The sequence below is a fragment of the Arachis duranensis genome, chromosome 7, assembly GCF_000817695.3.
Source record: "Arachis duranensis cultivar V14167 chromosome 7, aradu.V14167.gnm2.J7QH, whole genome shotgun sequence".
Taxonomy (NCBI): domain Eukaryota; kingdom Viridiplantae; phylum Streptophyta; class Magnoliopsida; order Fabales; family Fabaceae; genus Arachis; species Arachis duranensis.
The window spans coordinates 69,110,589-69,132,407 of record NC_029778.3 but is presented as its reverse complement, the minus strand read 5'-3'; the positions used below and the strand labels follow the sequence as shown (position 1 = coordinate 69,132,407).

Genomic DNA, 21,819 nt, shown 5'->3' with positions numbered 1-21,819 from the left:
TTTACTAATTAACAACAGTAATCACAATTCACAAATAGAAAATTATCATAAAAAAAAAAAACTGAACTTTCCAAGTCTTTTCACTTTAACACACTGAATTAATACTCTTGAGATATTTTTTGTTGATAACTTTTGATTGTAAGGTAGCACATGAAAAACTAAAAGCAAACAAGTGGATTTTTGCATGGGATATGTTTCCCAAAAAGCATGACTAGTGCTAAAAAAAAGTGTCAAGCATTAAGAGACCCAAAATCATAATATAATGTTAGTGGAAGTCAGCATCAGGCGCCTGTTACAGGAGCCATTTTCTCATATTCAAATTCCATCATCTGCCGAACCACACACTTAAAAGTCGTTGAAACAAACAAATAAATAATTAATAAATGAATAAATACTAAGACAAAAAGAAAACCTATTAAGAAGCAGCACCAACCCAAATGGCAAAATGAAAACCCAAAAGGGCAGAGAAGAATCAAGAATCTCTCTCTGTTCTTAGTTTGGTTTTCTCTAAGCCTTTTCTTTCCTTTCTTTTCATTTCACCATAAGACAAACAAAGCTTAAACTACAAGGTTTCTTTCCTTCCCCTTATTGAACTCCACAAAGCCAAGGAAGAGAAAGGAATTAATGAATATGGTTCAAAAGAAGGTACTAAAGAAGGTTGGTATCAAAGGTGATCATATTAATAAACCAGAGAAGCGCTTCACAAACATGAAGCTTTCTTCTTCTGCTTCTTTGTCTTCTCAGAACCAAGATGGAAAAAGCAAAGGTACGGACATGAAGAAGAAAATTAAGAAACCAATAAGGTCAATCAATCTTTCTGATATTGAGGCTCTTCAATCACCTTCTAGAAGATTCACATCCCAGCCGGGAAAGCCACCGCCATCATCTCTTCATGTTCCAAGAACTACTACACCAGCAGCTTCCCCACAAAAGCAGAATACTCCGGTGAGAAAACTATCGTAGACAAACATTTCAATGTTACTTATGGATTGTATTATATACGTATAAGGTATTAGATTAATATTTTTATTGGTAAATTTATTATGTTAGTAGTTATAATTTTACTAAATTTATACTTGAATTTGTATAGTTTAAAAGCTCTTAACAAGGTTCATATACTGTTTTAAATTTTGTAATTAAATTTTTAGGGTGTCAAAACTGTTAAGTGTGAGGGAGTATTTTTAATTTGGAGAGAAATATGTCGTTAACTTTAACGTTTTTTAGAAAGAAATACCTATTTACAAAAATTAAAATTGTGCAGAGTTCTAACTAAAAACTTTCATTTTATAAAAAGTTAATAATAAATTTGGTAAAATTATAAAAACTAAAATAGTCATTTAACATTTTTAATTTTTATCAATATATTTAAGAAGCATACAGAATCATATTTAATTCTTGTATTTGTGTTTCCGAAATGCAGGTGAGAACATTTGATGGAAATTCTCCAAATTACATGAAGCCCACAAGCAGTTCACATGCGAAAAAGGAACTTTTCCCAGTGAGCCTAAAAAACACTGCTACTCAACCTAGTACTAATGATTCCAAGAGTCTTCAAAAGAAATTCTCAAGTGATTCAAAGAAAGTGGCTGGCTCTGTTTCCAACAAAAAATCTGCAAAGAATTTGACAAGATCATCAAGTTTGAGTCTGGTGAGATCCTTAACAAAGACTACTAGTTTCAAAGCTTCTTCTAGAGCTTGTCAGAAAAAATCGACAGCCAGACCCACTTGTTCTTCGACATTGAAGGACTCAAAGTTTCCGGCATACCTCATGCTTAATCCCGGGGGAAGCGAGTCGGAGGGAACTTCTATGGCCAAGGTTTGTCCGTACACTTATTGTTCTCTTAATGGTCACCGGCATGCAGACTTGCCTCCGCTCAAGAATTTCGTGACAGCAAGGCGGCGACTCCTGAAGAAGCAGAAGAGCAATATGCTTGATGCTTTGAGTCCTCGGAAATCAAATATGAAGGTGCCTTGTGATACAAGGAATGGCTCTGAGATTGGCATGGATGGCTTTATTGAGATCTATGCTAAGGAAAAGGAAGCAGAGTCAACTGAATTGCGAAAATTCGATTTGATTGTGGAGAATGAGGATCCAAAGGATTGTGTTCCCAAGGGAATTGTTCCAAATGAGCGAAATCCAGAAGATGATTCGGATGAAGGGAACGATCAAACTATGTGGTCTCATGAAGAAATAAGCATGGGAAGCTACTTCAGCGATGATAGCTATGATGGAGAACTCAAAAAGGAGGTTGAAATGGAAGAGTCTAATTCTGATTCTGGAGCTAATCGAATGGAATGGGAGGAGAAACTGCTTTGTGGATTTGGCCAAGAAGAGGATGTTGATTCTTCGGTGTTTTCGGATGGCGAAAATGACTCAAAAGTTGAGTCTTTGTCTCAGAGTTCTCAGGAAGTTTCGGTTACATGGTTAGATGACATACTTAGCAGCTATTGTGATGACATTTTTTCTGAAGAAACAATGCAGATACCAGAAGCGAATGCAAAAGAAAGCGAATTGAAGAAAGAGCAACAAGGAAAGAGTTCTGTTCCGAAACTTGCCAATGCAGCTGTTGAGATTCAAGAAAATGGTTACGCATCATGTGAGTTGAATTGTGGTCAATCTTTGTTAACAGAGTATTCCAAAATGGGAGAAGATAAAGGGAATGATAATGAAAATGAAAATAGCCATTGTCAAATTAAAATGTCTGATATGGCTGAAGGCGGAGCCATGGTTATTCAAGAAAAGGACTTTCTTGAGAAAGATCAACGCAAAGCAAATAAGTTTGTCCGGAACATAATGAATGGTGGTGAAGAGCAGGACACAATCAAGAACTGGAAAATCATGATTAAGCGAAGAAAGAGAGCGGAAGATGAAGTTGAGGCTAGGAATTTCGACCCAAGAGAGCCGAATTTCCTGCCATTGGTTCCAGTACAAGAACCTGAGAAGGTTGATCTTAGGCACCAGATGATGGATGAGAGAAAGAATGCAGAGGAATGGATGCTGGACTCTGCGCTGAGACAAGTCGTAACGAAACTCGCTCCGGCTAGGAAAAAGAAAGTAGCACTGCTTGTTGAAGCCTTTGAAATAGTGATGCCAATTCCAAAATGTGAAGAGTCTCACATGAGAAGCAATTCCTCAGCCTTCGATCTGCATTCAGGACATATTCAAGCTTGCAGATGATGCTGCTATGGTAAACAAATTCCAACTACATTTTTCTTCAATCCTTTAAAGTTTCTATCTAAGTTCCAGAGTTCTTTAACAAATGTTGGGAATTTTAAGGTGCCAGTAATTAGTCCTATGTCGCTTAAGACTAACGATATATTGCGATGTTAACTTGCAGAGGAAGCATAGCCAATCTCTAGAAGAATTGAAAGCTGAAGAATGGACCATAAAGTGGAAAATGAATCGCCAGGAGCTGAATTTCCATTTATATTATGTGGCTTTGGTGTTGTAAAATTTGTTAGTGTTATGTAATATTAGTGGTTTGTAGTCTCGTGTTTGTGTTTGAACTTCTATGCATTAATATAATACTCTTTTAGTGGGAAAACTGTCTCTTAGTTCCACTCTGGTGTTCTAGTTGTTTGAATAACGCTTGCAGAACTAACTTATATGTATGATGTGAATTTTATTTTATTTTTAATCTGTGATGACAAAGAATGATATAAATGGAAATATGCAATACAGATCAAAGCAGGTAGCTAGTTCTTAATTATGTTTGACAACTCTAATGCATGGTTGGGTTAGATACTTAAATGAAAACTTCTAAAGTAAGATACTTGAAAAACTGTCAAAATTGAATAAACAGAGAACTATTGGATTATTGGATGTCACTGTAGATGTAACAGAGAACTATTCTGAAAACAAAGAAATAGTAAAATAAACAGTCCGTACCTTACTAATTAAAGACATAAACGTAGTTCTTAAAATTTGTCGCGAAAATTAAAATAGTCCTCTATATCCTAGTTGCACAAATATATTTTGAAGATTAATAAAAATGCATTACAATTGTCTATGACGACATGATAGATAACTCGATAAAAAAGAGTTAGGAATAAAAATAGTAGTGACCAGTAAAACGAAATATTTCTTAGTTCTAATTATACCAATCGTCATTGCGAATAAAACCATATAATTAAAACATTTGGCTGCATAAAAAAGCAGACCTTATTACAACAATGTACAGTAACATCCATCACCAAAGTGTAATATATATGATTTAAATGTATGCTTACAGGGATTAGCGAGATGGACTGGAAAAGCTAGCCAATGATGGGAGTCCTAATGACCTTGTCAGATTGATCAACATAAATTCGAACGCGTTGAGATCGAAAATCTGCAGTGACAAAGTAACCCGGTGGAATCACCTGGATATCAGCCTCAGTCATCTCCTCCTTTATCTTCTTCTTTGCTTCTTCGGAAGTGGTGCCTACCAACTCCGGCCAGCTTGTTTTCTTGGGATTGTTTGATCCCACAAGTTGATTGTAACACCCTGATCATGAAATGCTAAACATGTTTAAATAGAATGTTATAAATATATATGAGTATGTAATAGTAAGTTTTATCGATTATGCAGGCAGGTCTGAAGTGCTAAATAACTATTAATCACTTACTTTTTACATTGCATGTACCTTTCATGGAACTGTGGTGTGCATTTGTCAAGGTTTTAAATTTCGGTTGTGGAAGTCATCATAGACTTGTAGTTTATGCGATTGAGACATTGTGGCTTATGTGATGCGTATTGCCGTGTAAATTCTGTTTTCTTGTGGGGATAAATTATAAGAACCGAGGGCATCACAACACCACAATTGCAATCTTCTGCTATTGCGCAAGTGACGGTAATTGTAGCTGTAGAATGCAATTCAAAATTTAACATTTGATATGATGAGAAGGAGGGATTTTTAATTTCTGTTTTCATGAAAAGCATTGGGAGAGATGTTTAATGTTGTTTGTGTGCGTGGGTTTTCAGCGATTGTATTTGAGAATAGAATAGGCGGATTATTATTATTATTATTATTATTATTATTATTATTATTATTATTATTATTATTATTATTATTATTATTATTATTATTATTATTATTATTATTATTATTATTATTATTATTATTATTATTATTATTATTATTATTATTATTATTATTATTATTATTATTATTATTATTATTATTATTATTATTATTATTATTATAACACAACAACAGAGCATTATTTCGTTAAGTAAAATTAGTTACATGGATTAAACGATATTATTAAATCTTATAATATATTATGCCTAAATATCATTTTATGTATGATTTTTTTTTATTTTTTTACTATCATTCATTTTCATTCTATCTTTCATCTCATTCACCATTTTAATTGAATATTCTACCTATCTTCTTTTCACACTCGACAAAAAAAAATTATGGCAACAATAAAATTTGGCATTCAAAAGTATGATGGGCAAATTAACTTTAAAATATGGATGGATGACATGATGATCATTCTCATAGAATCTATTATAACAAATAAAAATTGAATCCAAAGTACTTAGTATTATAGCTATTGAGTGAATGATAAATAAGTTTTTAAGTTTCATATAAAATTCTTTTATCATCCATTGCAATAACATAAAAAAGCATCTATCTTAGAATTACATTTCAAGTATCATAGAGAATAACGTCTATCACTAAAAAAAAACACTAAAACCTGTCGGATTTATGGGCGAAATTCTTAAAAAAATTCGACGGTAACTGTTTATTAATAGATTTTCAGAATCCAATGGTAATTGCCATTAGAATTCTTCATACGCTAATTAATTATAGAGTGACCATTTTTACTTGTTAATTATCGTACAAAACTTTTATGAAACAACCCTGACCTCAATTCCTCAAATTAAAAGTGAAACATCAATACTCCAAGAAACACCATTAAAAATTGTGATAAGATTAAAAATTGAGGCAAAATGCTGTCATTAAATCTAATAAAATCTATTAAGATCTACTAAAATCTAATAAAATCTAATAAAATCTACGATTTGCTGGACTGTCGATAAATTTTCATAAAATTGACAACCAATATATTGATAGTATGAATTTAAGATTTTTACATATTTAATAAAAGCGGCGACATCTTTATTATCGATAATATTATCTAAAATTGATAAAATATCTGTCGATATTGATTTTCAAAAATCTAATAAAATCGACGACTTGCTAGACTGTCGATAATTTTTCATAAAATTGACAATCAATGTATCGATAGTATAAATTTAAAATTTTTACCTATTTAAAATTGTCGATAATATTATCTAAAATTGATAAAATATTTGTCGATATTGATTTATTAAAATTAAAAAATCAGCTGTTGATTTAATTATTAAAATACCGATTTATCGTCTATTTTAAATTAAAAAAACGACAACAATGTTATCGATTTTAATAGTTATTTTTTTATTATTTTTTTATTTAAAAAATAATAATAATAATAATGGAGGAGCAAGAGAAAGAAGAAATGAAAAGAAAAAATAAAAGAATTTAAATAAGAAAAAAATAGAAAAAGAAGATAAAAGGTAGTGGTAGTGACAATGACAATAAAAGAAGAAGGAGAAAAAATTCTAATAAAAAAAATAAAGAAGAAGAGGAGGAAGTAACGGTGACAACGATAATAAAAGAAAAAATAACAGCATCAAAAGTAAAAGAAAAAAAAGATAAAAAAAATATGCACGTATAAATTTAAAATATTAAGAAGAAAAGAAAAAAAAGTGTATTCACGTATATGTAAATGATTTAATTAGACTTAATTAAATAAATTATTTAATTATAAAGATTTATTCTTATTATTAATTGTAAGATAACAAAGACATCCAAAAAAAATTGTTAAAAAACAATATGTATGTACATATTCGGTTTCTCACTGGATTGGTTTGGACTTTGGAGTTGCAGTTGTGATTGTCCTTTCAGCCGGCTGGAGACTGCTCTTCTAGTCTTCTATAGAGGATATAAGAAGCTTTTGACAAGAGGCAAGAGAAAGAGAGACTACGTACTTTTTATAGTCAAATTGATTGATAAAATAAAATTAATATTATTTTTAATTAAAGAATTAACGTAACAGAATCAATTTTGCTTGTTAATTTGCACAAAATATAATAATATTTGGAAATTATGAACTTACTTGGCAAGCCCTCATTAGGCGGTTCCAGAGGACGATTAGTTGATCTTTGTCCATCTTTTTCAGCCATGAAAAATAATAATTAAGAAGCTAAGGATGAACACTATTGTTTTGCTGTTTGCTTAAGGATGAAGCATAAGGAAGGGCATAAGGAATAATAACGTAACCGAAGAATATATATGTAATGGCGATGTTCAAGGTTGCCAGCTCTTTTGGAATTTGTGTAGATCAGACAATAAATGTAGATTTTTCCAATGTCTCTTTGATTTTGGCGTGCCGCGTCATCTTACTTTCTGAGTTTCGACTATACATTTGGCGTGGTATGATGCAGCCACATAGAAACACTTTTTACATGTCCAAAAATACCAAATGTTGTATATATAAATAGTTAGTTTTTTACGATAAAATATTTTAACACTGATATTTTGAATGGAAATAAACAACTGAGGAAGAAGTTGATATGACTAAAGGCTATGTTTGGTTAAAAAAAAAATAAAGAACAAAAAAATAAAAAAATAAAAAAATAAATTGAATAAATTTTTATTTTTTTAAATATGTTTGGATAAAAAAATTAAAAAATATTATAAAAAATAATTTTATTTTTATATTATAAATTATATAAAAAAATAAAGGAATAATATTAGAAGTAAAGAGAGAGATTTAGTTTTTTTTTATTTTTTTTATTGTTGGAGAAAAAAAAATTAGTGGGTCCATTAATATTTTTCTATTCATTTTTCTTCTTCTCCCATTTCTCTTCTCAACCAAACAAAGAAAAACTATTTTTCTTTCTATTTCTTTTCCTCCCTTTTCCTTTCTTTCATTTTCACCTCAAACAAACACACCTTAAAGAAGAAAATGAAGAGACAGTGAGAATTTTGATGGAGAAGTGACGGTGACTGATTTAAAGCCTACTGCGAATGCGGTGACAACGATAATAAGAGAGAAATTACAAAGTAGTTTATGAATGAGTATCAGGAAGAAAAAGGAACGAATTAATTTAGGATAGAAGAAAAATATTTACGGAATTATAAATAAAAATTTAATAATTGATTATTTTTGTCGAACAAAACGTATTTTGTATGGACATAATTTTAATTTCAATTTTTTATAATTAATTTTGCAAACATCGGAATCTTTTATTATTAGAATGGCTATTTACTCTATCAATATTACTTTGTTCCACGTTAAATAATTATAGAGTAAATACCCAATCCGATCCTTATCTATTTTCACGAAGGACAAAGCGATCCCTGTCCAAAAAAAAAGGGACACTTCGACTCTCAACCTTTTTATTTTGGGACAATACGGTCATTCTATTAAAAAATTAGTTTTGATAAAAATTAGTTTTGTGAGGGGTTTTATTTGTAGTTTGTAGCGGTTTTAAACTTTCAGAAACTATTAATAACTTTGTTTTTAAAAAATTCTTTTATCAATGATGGTTAAGTGAAGAAAAACCATTGATAAAAATAATGCCACAAAAAAAGTAATTATAATACAATACCTTTTAAAGGAAAAAAATAACATCAAATAAAAAATGAAAGAAGAGAACTTTAATGTTGATAATATTGGTATTGGTGATGATGACGGTGGAAGAGATAATGATAATGATAAAGTATGGTTACACAATAAAAATAATAGATGTAGGAGTGATAATAATGAGGATGAAAAAGATAATGGTAGTAGTGGTAGTAATTGGTTATATTATTGAAAAATTTTTTATGGGGTTTAAAACTCCCCACAAAATACAAATAAAACTCCCACAAAATTAAATTTTATTATTATTTAATAAATTTTTTAATAAAAAAATCGTATTATCCTAAAATAAAAAGGTTGAGAGTCGAAATATCTTTTTTTTAGACAAAAATTACTTTATTCTTCGTAGAAATAGATAAAAACGAGATTGGGTCTTTACTCATAATTATATGTCATCCACTCAATATTATTTGATTTTAAATTACGGTTCATTTAGATAAAAAAATATCTGTAGTTTGTTAAGAATGTAATAATAGAAACTTTTATATTTAAGAAAAGATTTTAATGTTTTTAATAACATTAAATGTATAAGATATTTTGACGTATAAATTTTTATTCTAGATATCTTAATAAATATCGTAAGGATATTTGTTAGTAATTCTCTTTTTAAGAAGTGTGTGATATATACTAATTAAATTTTACTATTTATACCTATTAAATGGAAGAACGAATTTATTCAAGATAAGGAAAGTGCAGGAGAAATTATGGAAATTTTGTGAAAGATAAAGAGGCAAAATTTAATCAAAATTATAGAGGATTTCTAACTTAAAATTAATTCTATCAAACAGAACTTGAAATTAAATATTCATTTAAGAAAATTCCAGTCTAATAATCGTAGCAGCTATACTTAGAACTTCAATTAAAGAGGGAGATGATAAAATGATTTAAATGAGAGATAGAAAAAGAATATATATAGTAGCATTCTATAGTTTGGCATTCTAATTTTTTCATTTTTCACTTGAATTTTGTTATGGATCCGGCCCATGGATTCTATATCCGGAATAGCCTCTAAACCCGACTATTTGGGACCAAACTGCACGGCTCTTTTAGAAGGTTTGAAATCGGCTCATTAGAGTTCTTAACCAACATTCAAATTTAAAGGACTCTCTTATCTTAGCCAGATAAGATAAGATAAGATACTCACCAACACCTATATCAAGGGAGCCCTGGACTCCCCTCAGGTACGACATTCATTCTACATACCTTATACCTCTCAAATCCATTCTGACTTAAGCGTCAGAGTGTCTTTGCAGGTATCTCCCTCCTTGTTGCTCCAGTTGAAGAATCTAGCATCCGCCCTGACCCGCAAGTTCCTGATCCATCTCTCAATCCGTACTCGACACATCTTGTACATTTGCGCCATCTGTGGGACTTGCAACGTCAAGACGGAATGGCGGATGTCTTCGAGGAGCAGTCCCCAAGCCACCATGACAACTCCCGAACAAGGAACCCAACTCCCGAACACTGCGAGGCTACATCCCATGGAAGGATAGCAAGTGCTATTCGCCAGACCACCCACCACAAAATAAGGAAAACGGCCCCGAAACACGGGCCCCCGAAAACCTGGGAGAAAAGACAGCCCAGATAATCCAAGATCTCTGCCTCCGAGTACAAGAACTCGAGGGACGAGTGGCAACTAAGGAAAAGCACCACACCGAAAATGGAAGCCACGCGACTTCCAAATCAAGCTCTCATCATGAAACCAGACACGGCAGGTCGCCCGAGCGGCAACTTGACAAGAGGAACGATCGCAGCGTCTCTTGCGACCAGGGACACCAACGCAACGCGAATAACAGAAGGCACGATAATTCGCTCGAACGGTGACACAGCAAGAGGTACGATCGCAACGTCTCCTGCGACCCGAGTCATCGACATGACACAAACGACGACCGACGACACCGAGAAGCCAAACGCACAAGGATATGAAGTATGACGGAACCAAGGCCAGGAACACCCAACGACCTTCGAGGCCAGGATGAACCTGGAAGGGGCCGCCGGCGCAGTTTGATGCAGGGCCTTCCCGGTAACCCTAGCTGGACCCACGATTAAATGGTTTAACGCCCTCCCCATGGGATCTATAACTGGCATCCACGATATCTCGCGGAAATTCATGGCCCATTTCACCACCAGAATCACAAAAGCCAAACACCCAATCAGCTTGATAAGAGTTACCCAGAGACAGGATGAGTCCACGAGAAAATACCTTGACCGGTTCAACGATGAGTGCTTGACAGTCGACGGACTCATGGACTCAGCCGCAAGCCTTTGCTTAACTAACGGACTCATGAACGAAGACTTTCGGAAACACCTCACTACCAGACCAGTGTGGACCATGCATGAGATCCAGGGCATCGCAAAGGAGTACATAAACGACGAAGAGGTAAACCAAGTTGTAGCTGCCAACAAACGGCAGCACGGCAACACACAGCACCTCGCCATAACCCCCCCACCAAGAGAAAACCAGAAGGAACATCCCAAACTGGCAAACAGAAACCGACCTTCCAGAGTTGGAAAATTCTCTAACTACACACCCCTAACAGCCCCGATCACTGAGATATACCACCAAATAGCAGACCGAGGTATCCTCCTAAAGGCTTGACAACTTAAGGAAAGAACGGGTGGCAACAAAACCCTATACTGGGACTACCACCGAGGAAACGAACATAGGACACAAGACTGTTTCGACTTAAAAGACGCTCTCGAACAAGGTATATGAGAGGGCAAGCTTCCCGAATTCGCCAAAATCATCAGGGAACCAAAACGCGCAGAAAGAGACAGATCACCAGAGAGAGAAGGATACAACCCGAGGACGTTGAGACAAGCCCCCAGGGAAAGCCCAGAGACAGACCCGACCATAGTCATAAACATCATCATAGGCAAAGACACCCTGGAAAAATCAAAATCAGCACTCAAGAAGGATCTCAAGATCTTTGCAGTCAAAAACCAAACCCCATCTGTCCCCACCAGTAAGGAAATAACATTCTCCCCCGAGGACTACCAACATGACACTTCGGTGGAAGAGCCCCCTTCGTCATCTCGGCAAAGATTAAAACCGGGCTAGTTAAAAGAATACTGGTGGACACCGGAGCAGACTGCAACATCCTTTATAGAGGAGCCTTCGACAAGCTCAGACTCCGCAACGACAACCTCCAAACACACCACAACGGAGTCATCGGACTCGGAGACAACTTCCTCAAGCCAGACGGTTCCATCGTCCTTCCCCTCACCATAGGGACGATAAACCAAAGGAAGACAATCATATCCGAGTTCGTGGTCCTCAAGGACTCCACCGCTTACAATGTTATCCTCGGAATAAAAACAATCAACGACCTCTCTGCCATCATCTTCACAAAATTCCTCCTCATGAAGTTCACCACAGAGGACGGCTCCATCGGAACAATCCACGGAGACCAGAAAATTGCAGTAGAATGCAACAATACCAGCCTAGCCCTACAGAAGAGATCTTACGATGCGGCTGACATATTCTTAGCTGACCTGGATGCCCGGCAAGACAGACAACCTAGACTGGAACCAGAGGGAGACATGGAGAAACTACAAATAGGACACTGATAAACCACTATTTTATGGTTTATCTTGTGCTAATTTGAGTGGTTTTTATCAAGCCTTTGCATATTTATTCATACTATTTGCATGGTTTCATATTTTCCCTTCCTAACTTTGTGATATGATTGAGAACATGCTTCTTTGGCCTTATATTTGCTAATATTAATCGTCTCTTATTACCATTAGATTCCGTGATATATGCGTTAAGTGATTTCAGGGATTACAGGGCAGGAATGGCTTAGAGGATGGAAAGGAAGCATGCAAAAGTGGAAGGAATACAAGAAACTGAAGAAACTGCTAATGCTGTCCAGTCTGACCTTCTGGTACAAAATCGACCATAACTTGAGCTACAGAGATCCAAATGACACAGTTTCAGTTGCGTTGAAAAGCTAATGTTCGAGGCTTCGCAACGATATATAATTTGTTATAGCTTCCCCAAAGTCAGGCAACACAAATGCGTGGATCACGCGGACGCATGATCTGGCAAAAACCCAATCCACGCTAACGCGTAGACGACGCTTCCGCGTGACTTTGCAGCGACCTGTACATACCAGAAATCACTGGGGGCAATTTCTGGGCTGTTTTTGACCCAGTTTTTGGCCAAGAAAACATAGATTAGGGACTATAAAGTTGGAGAATGCATCCATTCATTAAGGAAGCTGATAATTCACAATTTTAGGATTAGATGTAGTTTCTAGAGGGAGAAGCTCTCTCCTCTCTCTTAGGTTTTAGGATTAGAATTTCTTTTAGTCATTAGAATTGTTTCTTCATACCAGGTTCAATGTTCCTTTAATTTAATTTCTACTTTTATTTATTCTATTACTTTGATTTATGGACTCCTATATTTAATTTGATTTTCTATTTAATATAACTTGAGGTATTTCAAATATATGATTTTAATTTAGCTTTTTACATTCTTAGCTTGTGTTGAGTAATTAGAGACACTTGAGTTATCAAACTTCTTGTTGATTGAAAATTGAAATTCTTTGCTAAGTGATTTGGATTCCCCTAACTCTAGTCTTTTCTTAGGAATTGACTAGGACCTGAGGAATCAAATTGATTTATCCACTTAATATACCTTCATAGTTAGAGGTTGACCAAGTGGGAGCAAAAGCCAATTCTCATCACAATTGATAAAGATAACTAGGATAGGACTTCTAATTCTCATACTTTGCCAAGAGTTTTTATTGTTATTATTTTATTTTCTCTACAATTTACTCTTCTTATTTCTCATTCCCAAAACCCCAATTTACACAACTCATAACCAATAATAAATCATACTTCCCTGCAATTCCTTGAGAAGACGACCCGAGATTTGAATACTTCGGTTTATAAATTTGACTGGGTTTGTTACTTGTGACAACCAAAACTTTTGCACGAAAGGATTCTCCGTTGGTTTAGAAACTATACTTACAACGCGATTATATTTGTGAATTTCTTTACCGATAGAAAATCCGTTCGTCAGACACACCAAAGAAGAATCACTTTCATCAACAGGAACCTCCCATATGACCTTAAGGAAGATCTCTTGCGCCTCCTACGACAGAGCAGAGACTTGTTCGTATTCACTCCCCCTGACATGCTAGGAATATATCCCGACCTAATGTCCCACCGACTAGCCGTAGATCCTAAGGCCAAGCCTGTGACGCAGAGGAGACGAAAAATGTCCCCCGACCGAGCAGCCAAGGTCAAGAAACAGGTCAAAGCCCTCCTCAAAGCGGGCTTTATCAGGGAACTCTCCTATGCGATCTGGCTGACTAACATCGTGCTAGTCAAAAAAGCTAATGAAAAGTGGCGGATGTGCGTCGACTACACTGACCTAAACAAAACCTGTCTAAAAGACGCATTTTCCCTACCAAATATCGATGGGCTAGTAGACACTGCATCCGGTCACCAATATCTCAGCTTCATGGATACATATTATGGGTACAACCAGATACCCATGCACCGACCCGATGAGGAGAAAACGGCCTTCATCACCCCCCAACGGCACGTACTGCTATACAGTTATGCCCTTCAGCCTGAAAAACGTCGGAGCCACTTACCAAAGGCTCGTCAATAAGATATTCCAAGGCCTGTCTGGGACCAATCTGGAGGTCTACATAGATGACATGCTCACCAAGACTGAATCTGTTAAACAACCCTTCGGCAACCTTAAGCTCGTAATGAACACCTTAAGGAGGCATAAAATGCGCATTAACCCGACAAAACGCACCTTCGGAATGGAAGCAGGAAAATTCTTGGGGTTCATGATCACACAACGCGGGGTAGAGGCAAACCCCAAGAAGTGTAGAGCTATCCTTGAAATGGCAAGTCCAAAAATCTCAAAGACATCCAGAAACTGACCGGCCGACGAACCTCCCTATTCCGTTTCCTCGATGCGTCGGCCTAGAAGGTGATCCCCTTTTTCAAACTTATGAAGAAAGGAACTCCTTTCAAGTGGGATACAGAGTGCGAAGGGGCATTCCAACACTTCAAGAAAGTACTAGAAGAACTTCCCATTCTTGCTAAATCCCAAACAGGAGAGGTCCTCTACCTATACCTATCCATAACGAAAGAAGCACTTGCGGCGGTACTTATCCGAAAAGATGAGAATAGGGCCTAGCGGCCTATCTACTTCATAAGTCCTCCAAGACACGGAGTCACGCTACTCCCGCCTTGAGAAACTCGCTTTCAAACTCCTCACAGCCTCCCGACGTCTTCGCCAATACTTCCAGGCTCATCCCATTACAGTCCGAACCGACCAAGTAGTCAGACAAGTCCTACATAAGCCCGATCTGGCGTGGAGAATGCTAGCATGGTCCATAGAACTATCCCAATTCCAAATAAAGTTCGAACCTCGGACCGCGATCAAAGCACAGGCCGTGGTAGACTTTATCATCGAGATGACTCTAGGAAACCCCGCCACAGAAACTTGGAAGCTGCACGTAGACGGCTCATCCAACACCACTTTTGGGGGAGCCGGGGTGATACTCGAAAGCCAAAACAGGATTGTGATCGAACAATCCGTTCGGTATGAGTTCCCGGTCTCCAACAACCAACCAAAGCACGAGGCTCTCTTGGCCGGTCTGACACTAGCCAAAGAGGTCGGCGCAAAAATCTTGGAGGTATGCAGCAACTCACAGGTAGTCAGCTCCCAAATTAACGGAGACTACCAAACACGGGACCTCCTACTCCAACAATACCTCAACAAAGTAAACAAGCTAAAGGAAGAATTCGATCGTGTAACGATACAAAACGTCCCCAGGGAACGAAATACAAGGACAGATCTACTCTCAAAACTGGCCAGCACCAAGCCAGGACAAGAAAATTGGTTGCTAATCCAAGAATCGCCAGAACGTTGTCTGTATCAACCGCAACCAACAGCGGCCTACCGATCTCTGACCAGAAATCATGGACCTCCCTTATCCTACAATACCTCCTTAACGGAGTACTACCCAAGGACCCTAAAGAAGCAAATCGGATAAAAAGGGAAGCCGCTAACTACACCATCGTGACGGGACAACTATATACAAACGAGGATTCTTGCAGCCCTTACTCAAGTACGTCAAGCCCGGGGACATGGAGTACATACTCCATGAAATCCACGAAAGCTGCTACGGCCACCACATCGGAGGCAAAACCTTGGCCCAGAAAGTTATCTGGGCTGGATACTTCTAGCCCTCGGTTATCAGGGACTCCATGCAGCAGGTAAAGAACTGCAGCAAGTGCCAGATACATGCTGACTTCCACCAAGCCGACCCACACCAGCTCAATATCATAATGGCAGACCGACCATTTGGAACATGGGGCGTCGACTTCGTCGGCCCTTGTCCCACGGCACCCGGACAACATCTGTACCTCATCGTCGCCATCGACTACTACACCAAATGGATCAAGGCCGAACCCCTGGCCTCCATCACAGCAACCCAATGCTGAAAGTTTTTTTGGAGAGACATAATAACCTGGTTCGGGATCCCCGAGATCGCAATCTTGGACAACGAAACCCAATTCACCGATAAAAAAATTTAGAGAATTCTTGGAGGGGCTGCATATATCCCACCGTTTTAGCTCGGTGGAACACCCCGAGACAAACAGACAGGTGGAGTCGGTGAACAAGATAATAGTTAAAGAACTCAAGAAACAATTCGACGGGGCCAAAGAACTATGGGCCGATGAACTCTGGTCATACCGAACCACACCCCAGATGTCCATAGGGAAAACCCCGTTCTGCTTAACATATGGCGTAGAAGCCATTATCCCAATAAAAGTCGGAGATCCAAGCCCTAGAAGAACGATCGGGGGCAACGACGAAGAGGCAGAATAGGACCTCACATACGAAGTGAGAAGCATAGCCCATGTGCGAGAGCTAGCCTTAAAGCAAAGAATCGGCCTAAGATACAACCGCGACGTAGTCTGATGGGAATTCACACCCGATGATCTCATCCTACGACGAAACGACATGGTGTCCCCACCCTCAGAGAAGGGAAACTCACCCCTAATTGGAAAGGCCCATACAGAATCAAGGCGATAATCGGGAAAGGAGACAAAAAGTCAAACGACTCGATGGAACCAAGGTACCGAGAACATGGAATGTCGCCAACCTACGACGGTATTACACTTAAGAAAACGTAGGTTTAAACTTACCCTTCCCTTGTACTTTTTTACCTCATTAATTAATTAAATGTTTTTTACCGGGTACACTTTCCCACCCACATGGGAGGGTTTTAATGAAGCCCGGTATTTTAAAATAAAGTTTATTTCACCTCCTCCTCTCTATTTTGGAAAACGATAAACCCCTTTTAAAAAACAAATGGCCACCACCAGGGACTGATCACCCCGGGGCCAAAAAACGGATATCCACACAACACGGACAAACGGCCTAACGACGACCTACCCCTCCACTATGAGTCACACAAAATGACTCAAGAATAACCGAGGATGATTGAAACACAAAATCCTTAATTGGCCCGAACGACCTCAAACACAAATTCGATAAAACACCAAAGTATCACAACATGGGCAAAACGGCTAAGATACCAACAAAAGTCACAACACATGGCCACACGGCCAAAACACCAACATAAAACTACAAATTCTCAGAATACAACCAAAAGATACAATAAAAGCCTACTGGAGATCGAAGATCTGGCCATCACGGACAGTCTTAAATGCCTCCATCACGAACACATCCACGTCCGGCGCAAGGACCGAAGCTTGGGCCCTCATCGTCTCCTCAGTAGCAGCAATAGCGCTCTTTACATCCGCCAGCAGCTCCACCTTCTCCTTCTTCAGACCCTCGGTCTCGACCTCCAGAGCAGCAACCTTAGCCTTCAAAATATTTACCTCATCAAGAAGCACGGCAGCTTGAGATTCGGCGTCGGAAGCCCGCTTTCGCTCTCCGCCCAGCTGAGATAACAGAGAAGTCTCAACCTCAGACAGATGGAGAAGCTCGGCCCCAGCGTCCTCAGAATTTTTGACAACCTTCTCCTTAGCCGAATACAATGCCGCAAGTTGCTCCTTCACCTTTATCACCTCAGCTTGGGACTGATGCAGCTTCTTATCTAGAAGACCCACCTGAGACATCATGGGCTCGGCCTTCCGAACGATCACAGCGAAACAAAGAAGGGCCCGATAGACCGACTTTGCTTGAAAAGCAATGTCACAATCATGAAAGGATTTCTCAGTGCCAGGCATAAAGTGCTGGTCAATGAAAGCCGGAGCATCAAACCTCCGGTCCATCACGGAAGGAACAGAACCCCCTTCCTCCTCCAGAATTTCACTACTAACCTCCTCTGGCCTCTTTCGCTTCCGAGAAGCATCGGATGCCAAGACCACGACTACCTCCTCATCACCCCCAGAAGTTACCAGGCCTGAAGCAACGTGAACATCGCCCCCAACCTCGGGCGCGGCTACCTCTTGAGACACGGCGCGAGAGTCATCTGCAGATTGGGACGAAGGAGTAGAAGGGGAAGCCTCCGAAGCCATCTCCCGGTCCATGGCAGCCTTCAACCTCGCTAAAGTGGTCAAACCGCCAGCCATCTCAACTGAAAAGAAAACATAAGAAATATAAATCACCAAATCAGGAAGACAACAAACAGAAAGGACAACAGAACACACCTAGAAAAGTACGGCAAGCCTTTGAATCCCCCATAACATCCCGAGGATGCAAATGACACTCCCCAAAGAGATGCCAAAGGACATCAGCGATATCCTGATCCTCCGAGGACAACCCCTCATAAGTAACTTTAGTCAGATACAACAGACCGGCACCAAAATTCCAGTAGGTCGGGAACTGACGCTCCCCCTCTAGTGTTAACTAAAAAGGGTGCTGCCTCTGAGTAGGGCGTACCTTAAAAAACCCTCTCTTAAAATCGTGAAAGAAATCCTCATACAAACCAAATATACGACAATGCGGCTGAGCACTAAAAGACATGTATCCCTTCTTGTGCTTCCCCTCCTTAGTCGGAAGAGTGCACAAGAAAAGGAAAAGGAAGACGTTAACCAAAACGGGAAGCTCCAAGTACTCGCACACGAGCTCGAAGGAGCGAATGGCCGCCCAACTGTTTGGATGCAACTGAGACGGGGTGATGAAACACCCACTCAGCAGCACCGGAACAAAGGGCAAGAACAACAACCGTACGCCGAGCCGTGTAACATAAACTCGTATACCCACATCCAGTCTAGAACGGTCGGCGAGTCTAAATTCAAGTAACAAACCCTTTCGTCGACCCCGGGGACAACGAGCTCATATTGACGCTTGACATCGCCACCCCCAAAAACAGCCCCTGGTCACGAAGCCACCGGAGATCTGCCTCCATTATCTGGGACGGCATCCCCCAAACATCAGAGGTCACCCAATAATAGAGGCGGGAGACGCCCCCGTCGGAATCGCTGGAGCACCCACACCCTCCCTTCTTCGCTGAGACATGCCTAAAAACAGGAGGAGCACCACTATCAGCCTACCAAAGCCACACAGCAAAAAACAATGGAAGAAAGGAAAAACTCTACCATCTATTGAATACTAAGCCTGCAGTGGTGCTCATCCTCCCCAAAATAAAATTACTACCTTTATTTTTGAAAAACAATGATAAAAGAAGTACTAAATGTAACCCCAACACAGGAAAACAAAAGTAAAAATGAAAGACGTGGAAATAGAATACCAACCTGATAAAAGCAACTGGCAGAAAATGGGGGCAGAGCAGAGAGACAGCACAAACACAGAGCCAAAATGCGCAGAAGCAGAATAAAGCAGAAAAAAGTGAAGTGGATATGAAACTAGGAAGACTGGAAAATTGAAACGGACGAAGGAAGAAAAAGCAAAAAACCAACATGGTTGTGAAGAATGAAAAACCAAAAATACCCTTTGCAACCAACAGATATAGATGGGCAAAATTGGAAAGGCAGCCCAAGCCCCCTCGCACAATAAGTGCTTTCTCTAAAAAATGCAACTGACAACACACATTTGAAAATGAAACAAGCGCAAGAAGACAGAAAGTTCACACCAACCGCAACACAAACTACGAGGCTAACAAACCCTACAAACTGACCCATTCTAAAGACCCGACACGCCACCCCTCCGCCATAGGCAGGCCCGTCGAGTAAATCCCCGAGAACCTTACCTCCCATTCTGGCATATCAAGGAAGGTTGTGAATGGCCAAAACCGTATCCTCTAGCGATGAAGACCGACCTTGTTCACTCTCCCGCTGCCACAGATTTTATGTTTGAAATGGCCTATCACTCTTTTAGAAGGCCTGAAACTGGCCCACTAGAGCTCCTAACCAACATTCAAATTCAAAGGACTCCCTTATCTTAGCCAGATAAGATAAGATAAGATACTCACCATCACCTATATAAAAGGGAGCTCTGAGCTCCTCTCAGATACGACATTCATTCTACATACCTTATACCTCTCAGATCCATTTTGCCTTGAGCGTCGGAGTGTCTTTGCAGGTATCTCCCCCCTCGTTGCTCCAGTCAAAGAATTCGGCATCCGCCCCAACCCGCAAGTTCTCAATCCATCTCTCAACCCGTACCGGACACATCTTGTACAAATTTCTCTCCGAATAGTGTGGCGGCAATGAACTCTAGTCTGCAATTTGGGAGTTCGAATGTCAACCAGAAACCAAGAATTTCTGATGAAAAGTGATGTATGATGGTTTACTTGTAAAGTGAAAATTGTACGGAAGAATCCATTGAATCTAACCATTTTGTTCATAGCACTTTGTAAACCATCATACATCACTATTTCCTAATTCAAATTTCAAATTTTAAAAATAAAATATTTTTTAAATCTTATCTTATTTTCAAATCTTTCTTAATTAGTTACTTATTTTCTCTTTCTTCTTTTTCAAAACTTCCTAACTAATTCTTCTCTATTCTATTTTCGAAAACTTCCGTTCTATTTCTCTCGCTTCTTTTTTGAAAATCATCTTTTGATGAGCGGATAATTTATACGCTTTTGGCATTATTTTTAGGTAGTTTTTAGTATGGTCTAGTTACTTTTAGGGATGTTTTCATTAGTTTTTAAGCTAAAATTTAGATTTCTAGACTTTACTATGAGTTTGTGTATTTTTCTGTGATTTCAGGTATTTTCTGGTTGAAATTGAGGGACCTGAGCAAAACTCTGATAGGAGGCTGACAAAGGACTGCTAATGTTGTTGGAATCTGATCTCCCTGCACTCAAAATGGATTTTCTGGAGCTATAGAACTCCAAATGGCGCGCTCTCAACGGCGTTGGAAATTAGACATCCAGAGCTTTTTAGCAATATACAATAGTCTATACTTTATTCGTAATTAGACGACGTAAACTGGTGCTCAACGCCAGTTCCATGCTACATTCTGGAGTCAAACGCCAGAAACACGTCACGAACCAGAGTTGAACGCCAAAAACACGTTACAACTTGGCGTTCAACTCCAAGAGAAGCCTCAGCTCGTGGATAGATCAAGCTCAGCCCAAGCACACACCAAGTGGCCCCTGGAAGTGAATTTATGCATCAATTACTTACTTCTGTAAATCCTAGTAGCTAGTCTAGTATAAATAGGACTTTTTACTATTAAATTAGAATCCTAGATCCTGGATTGTATTTTTGATCCAGTGATCACGGCTTGGGGGCTGGCCTCTCGGCCATGCCTGGACCTTCACCACTTGTGTATTTTCAACGGTGGAGTTTCTACACACCATAAATTAAGGGTGTGGAGCTCTGCTGTACCTCAAGTTTTAATGCAAGTACTTCTATTTTTTATTCAATTCGACTTATTCTTGTTCTAAGATATTCGTTGCACTTCAACTTGATGAATGTGATGATCCGTAACACTCATCATCATTTTCACCTATGAACGCGTGACTGACAACCACTTCCGTTCTACCTTAGACAGGGCGCATATCTCTTGGATTCCTTAATCAGAATCTTCGTGGTATAAGCTAGAATTGATGGCGGCATTCATGGGAATCCGGAAAGTCTAACCTTGTCTGTGGTATTCCAAGTAGGATTCCGGGATTGAATGACTGTGACGAGCTTCAAACTCGCGATTGTTGGGCGTGATGACAAACGCAAAATAATCAATGGATTCTATTCCAACATGATCGAGAACC

At 38.6% G+C, this 21,819-nt stretch overlaps 2 protein-coding genes across 2 annotated transcripts; one reads left to right on the top strand and one right to left on the bottom strand.

Annotated features, from left to right (window-relative positions):
- Nucleotides 1-411: 411 nt before the first annotated feature.
- LOC107458631 (calmodulin binding protein PICBP) lies at nucleotides 412-3,629 on the top strand. The gene is made up of 3 exons (XM_016076844.3): nucleotides 412-945; nucleotides 1,421-3,188; nucleotides 3,339-3,629. Exons 1-2 carry the CDS (start codon nucleotides 625-627, stop codon nucleotides 3,176-3,178), a joined length of 2,079 nt encoding a protein of 692 aa, XP_015932330.1. The 5' UTR covers nucleotides 412-624; the 3' UTR covers nucleotides 3,179-3,188; nucleotides 3,339-3,629.
- Nucleotides 3,630-4,003: 374 nt separating this feature from the next.
- LOC107458658 (subtilisin inhibitor CLSI-I) lies at nucleotides 4,004-7,330 on the bottom strand. The gene is made up of 2 exons (XM_052252214.1): nucleotides 7,151-7,330; nucleotides 4,004-4,487 (listed from the first exon to the last, which is right to left on the bottom strand). Exons 1-2 carry the CDS (start codon nucleotides 7,215-7,217, stop codon nucleotides 4,258-4,260), a joined length of 297 nt encoding a protein of 98 aa, XP_052108174.1. The 5' UTR covers nucleotides 7,218-7,330; the 3' UTR covers nucleotides 4,004-4,257.
- Nucleotides 7,331-21,819: the final 14,489 nt, after the last annotated feature.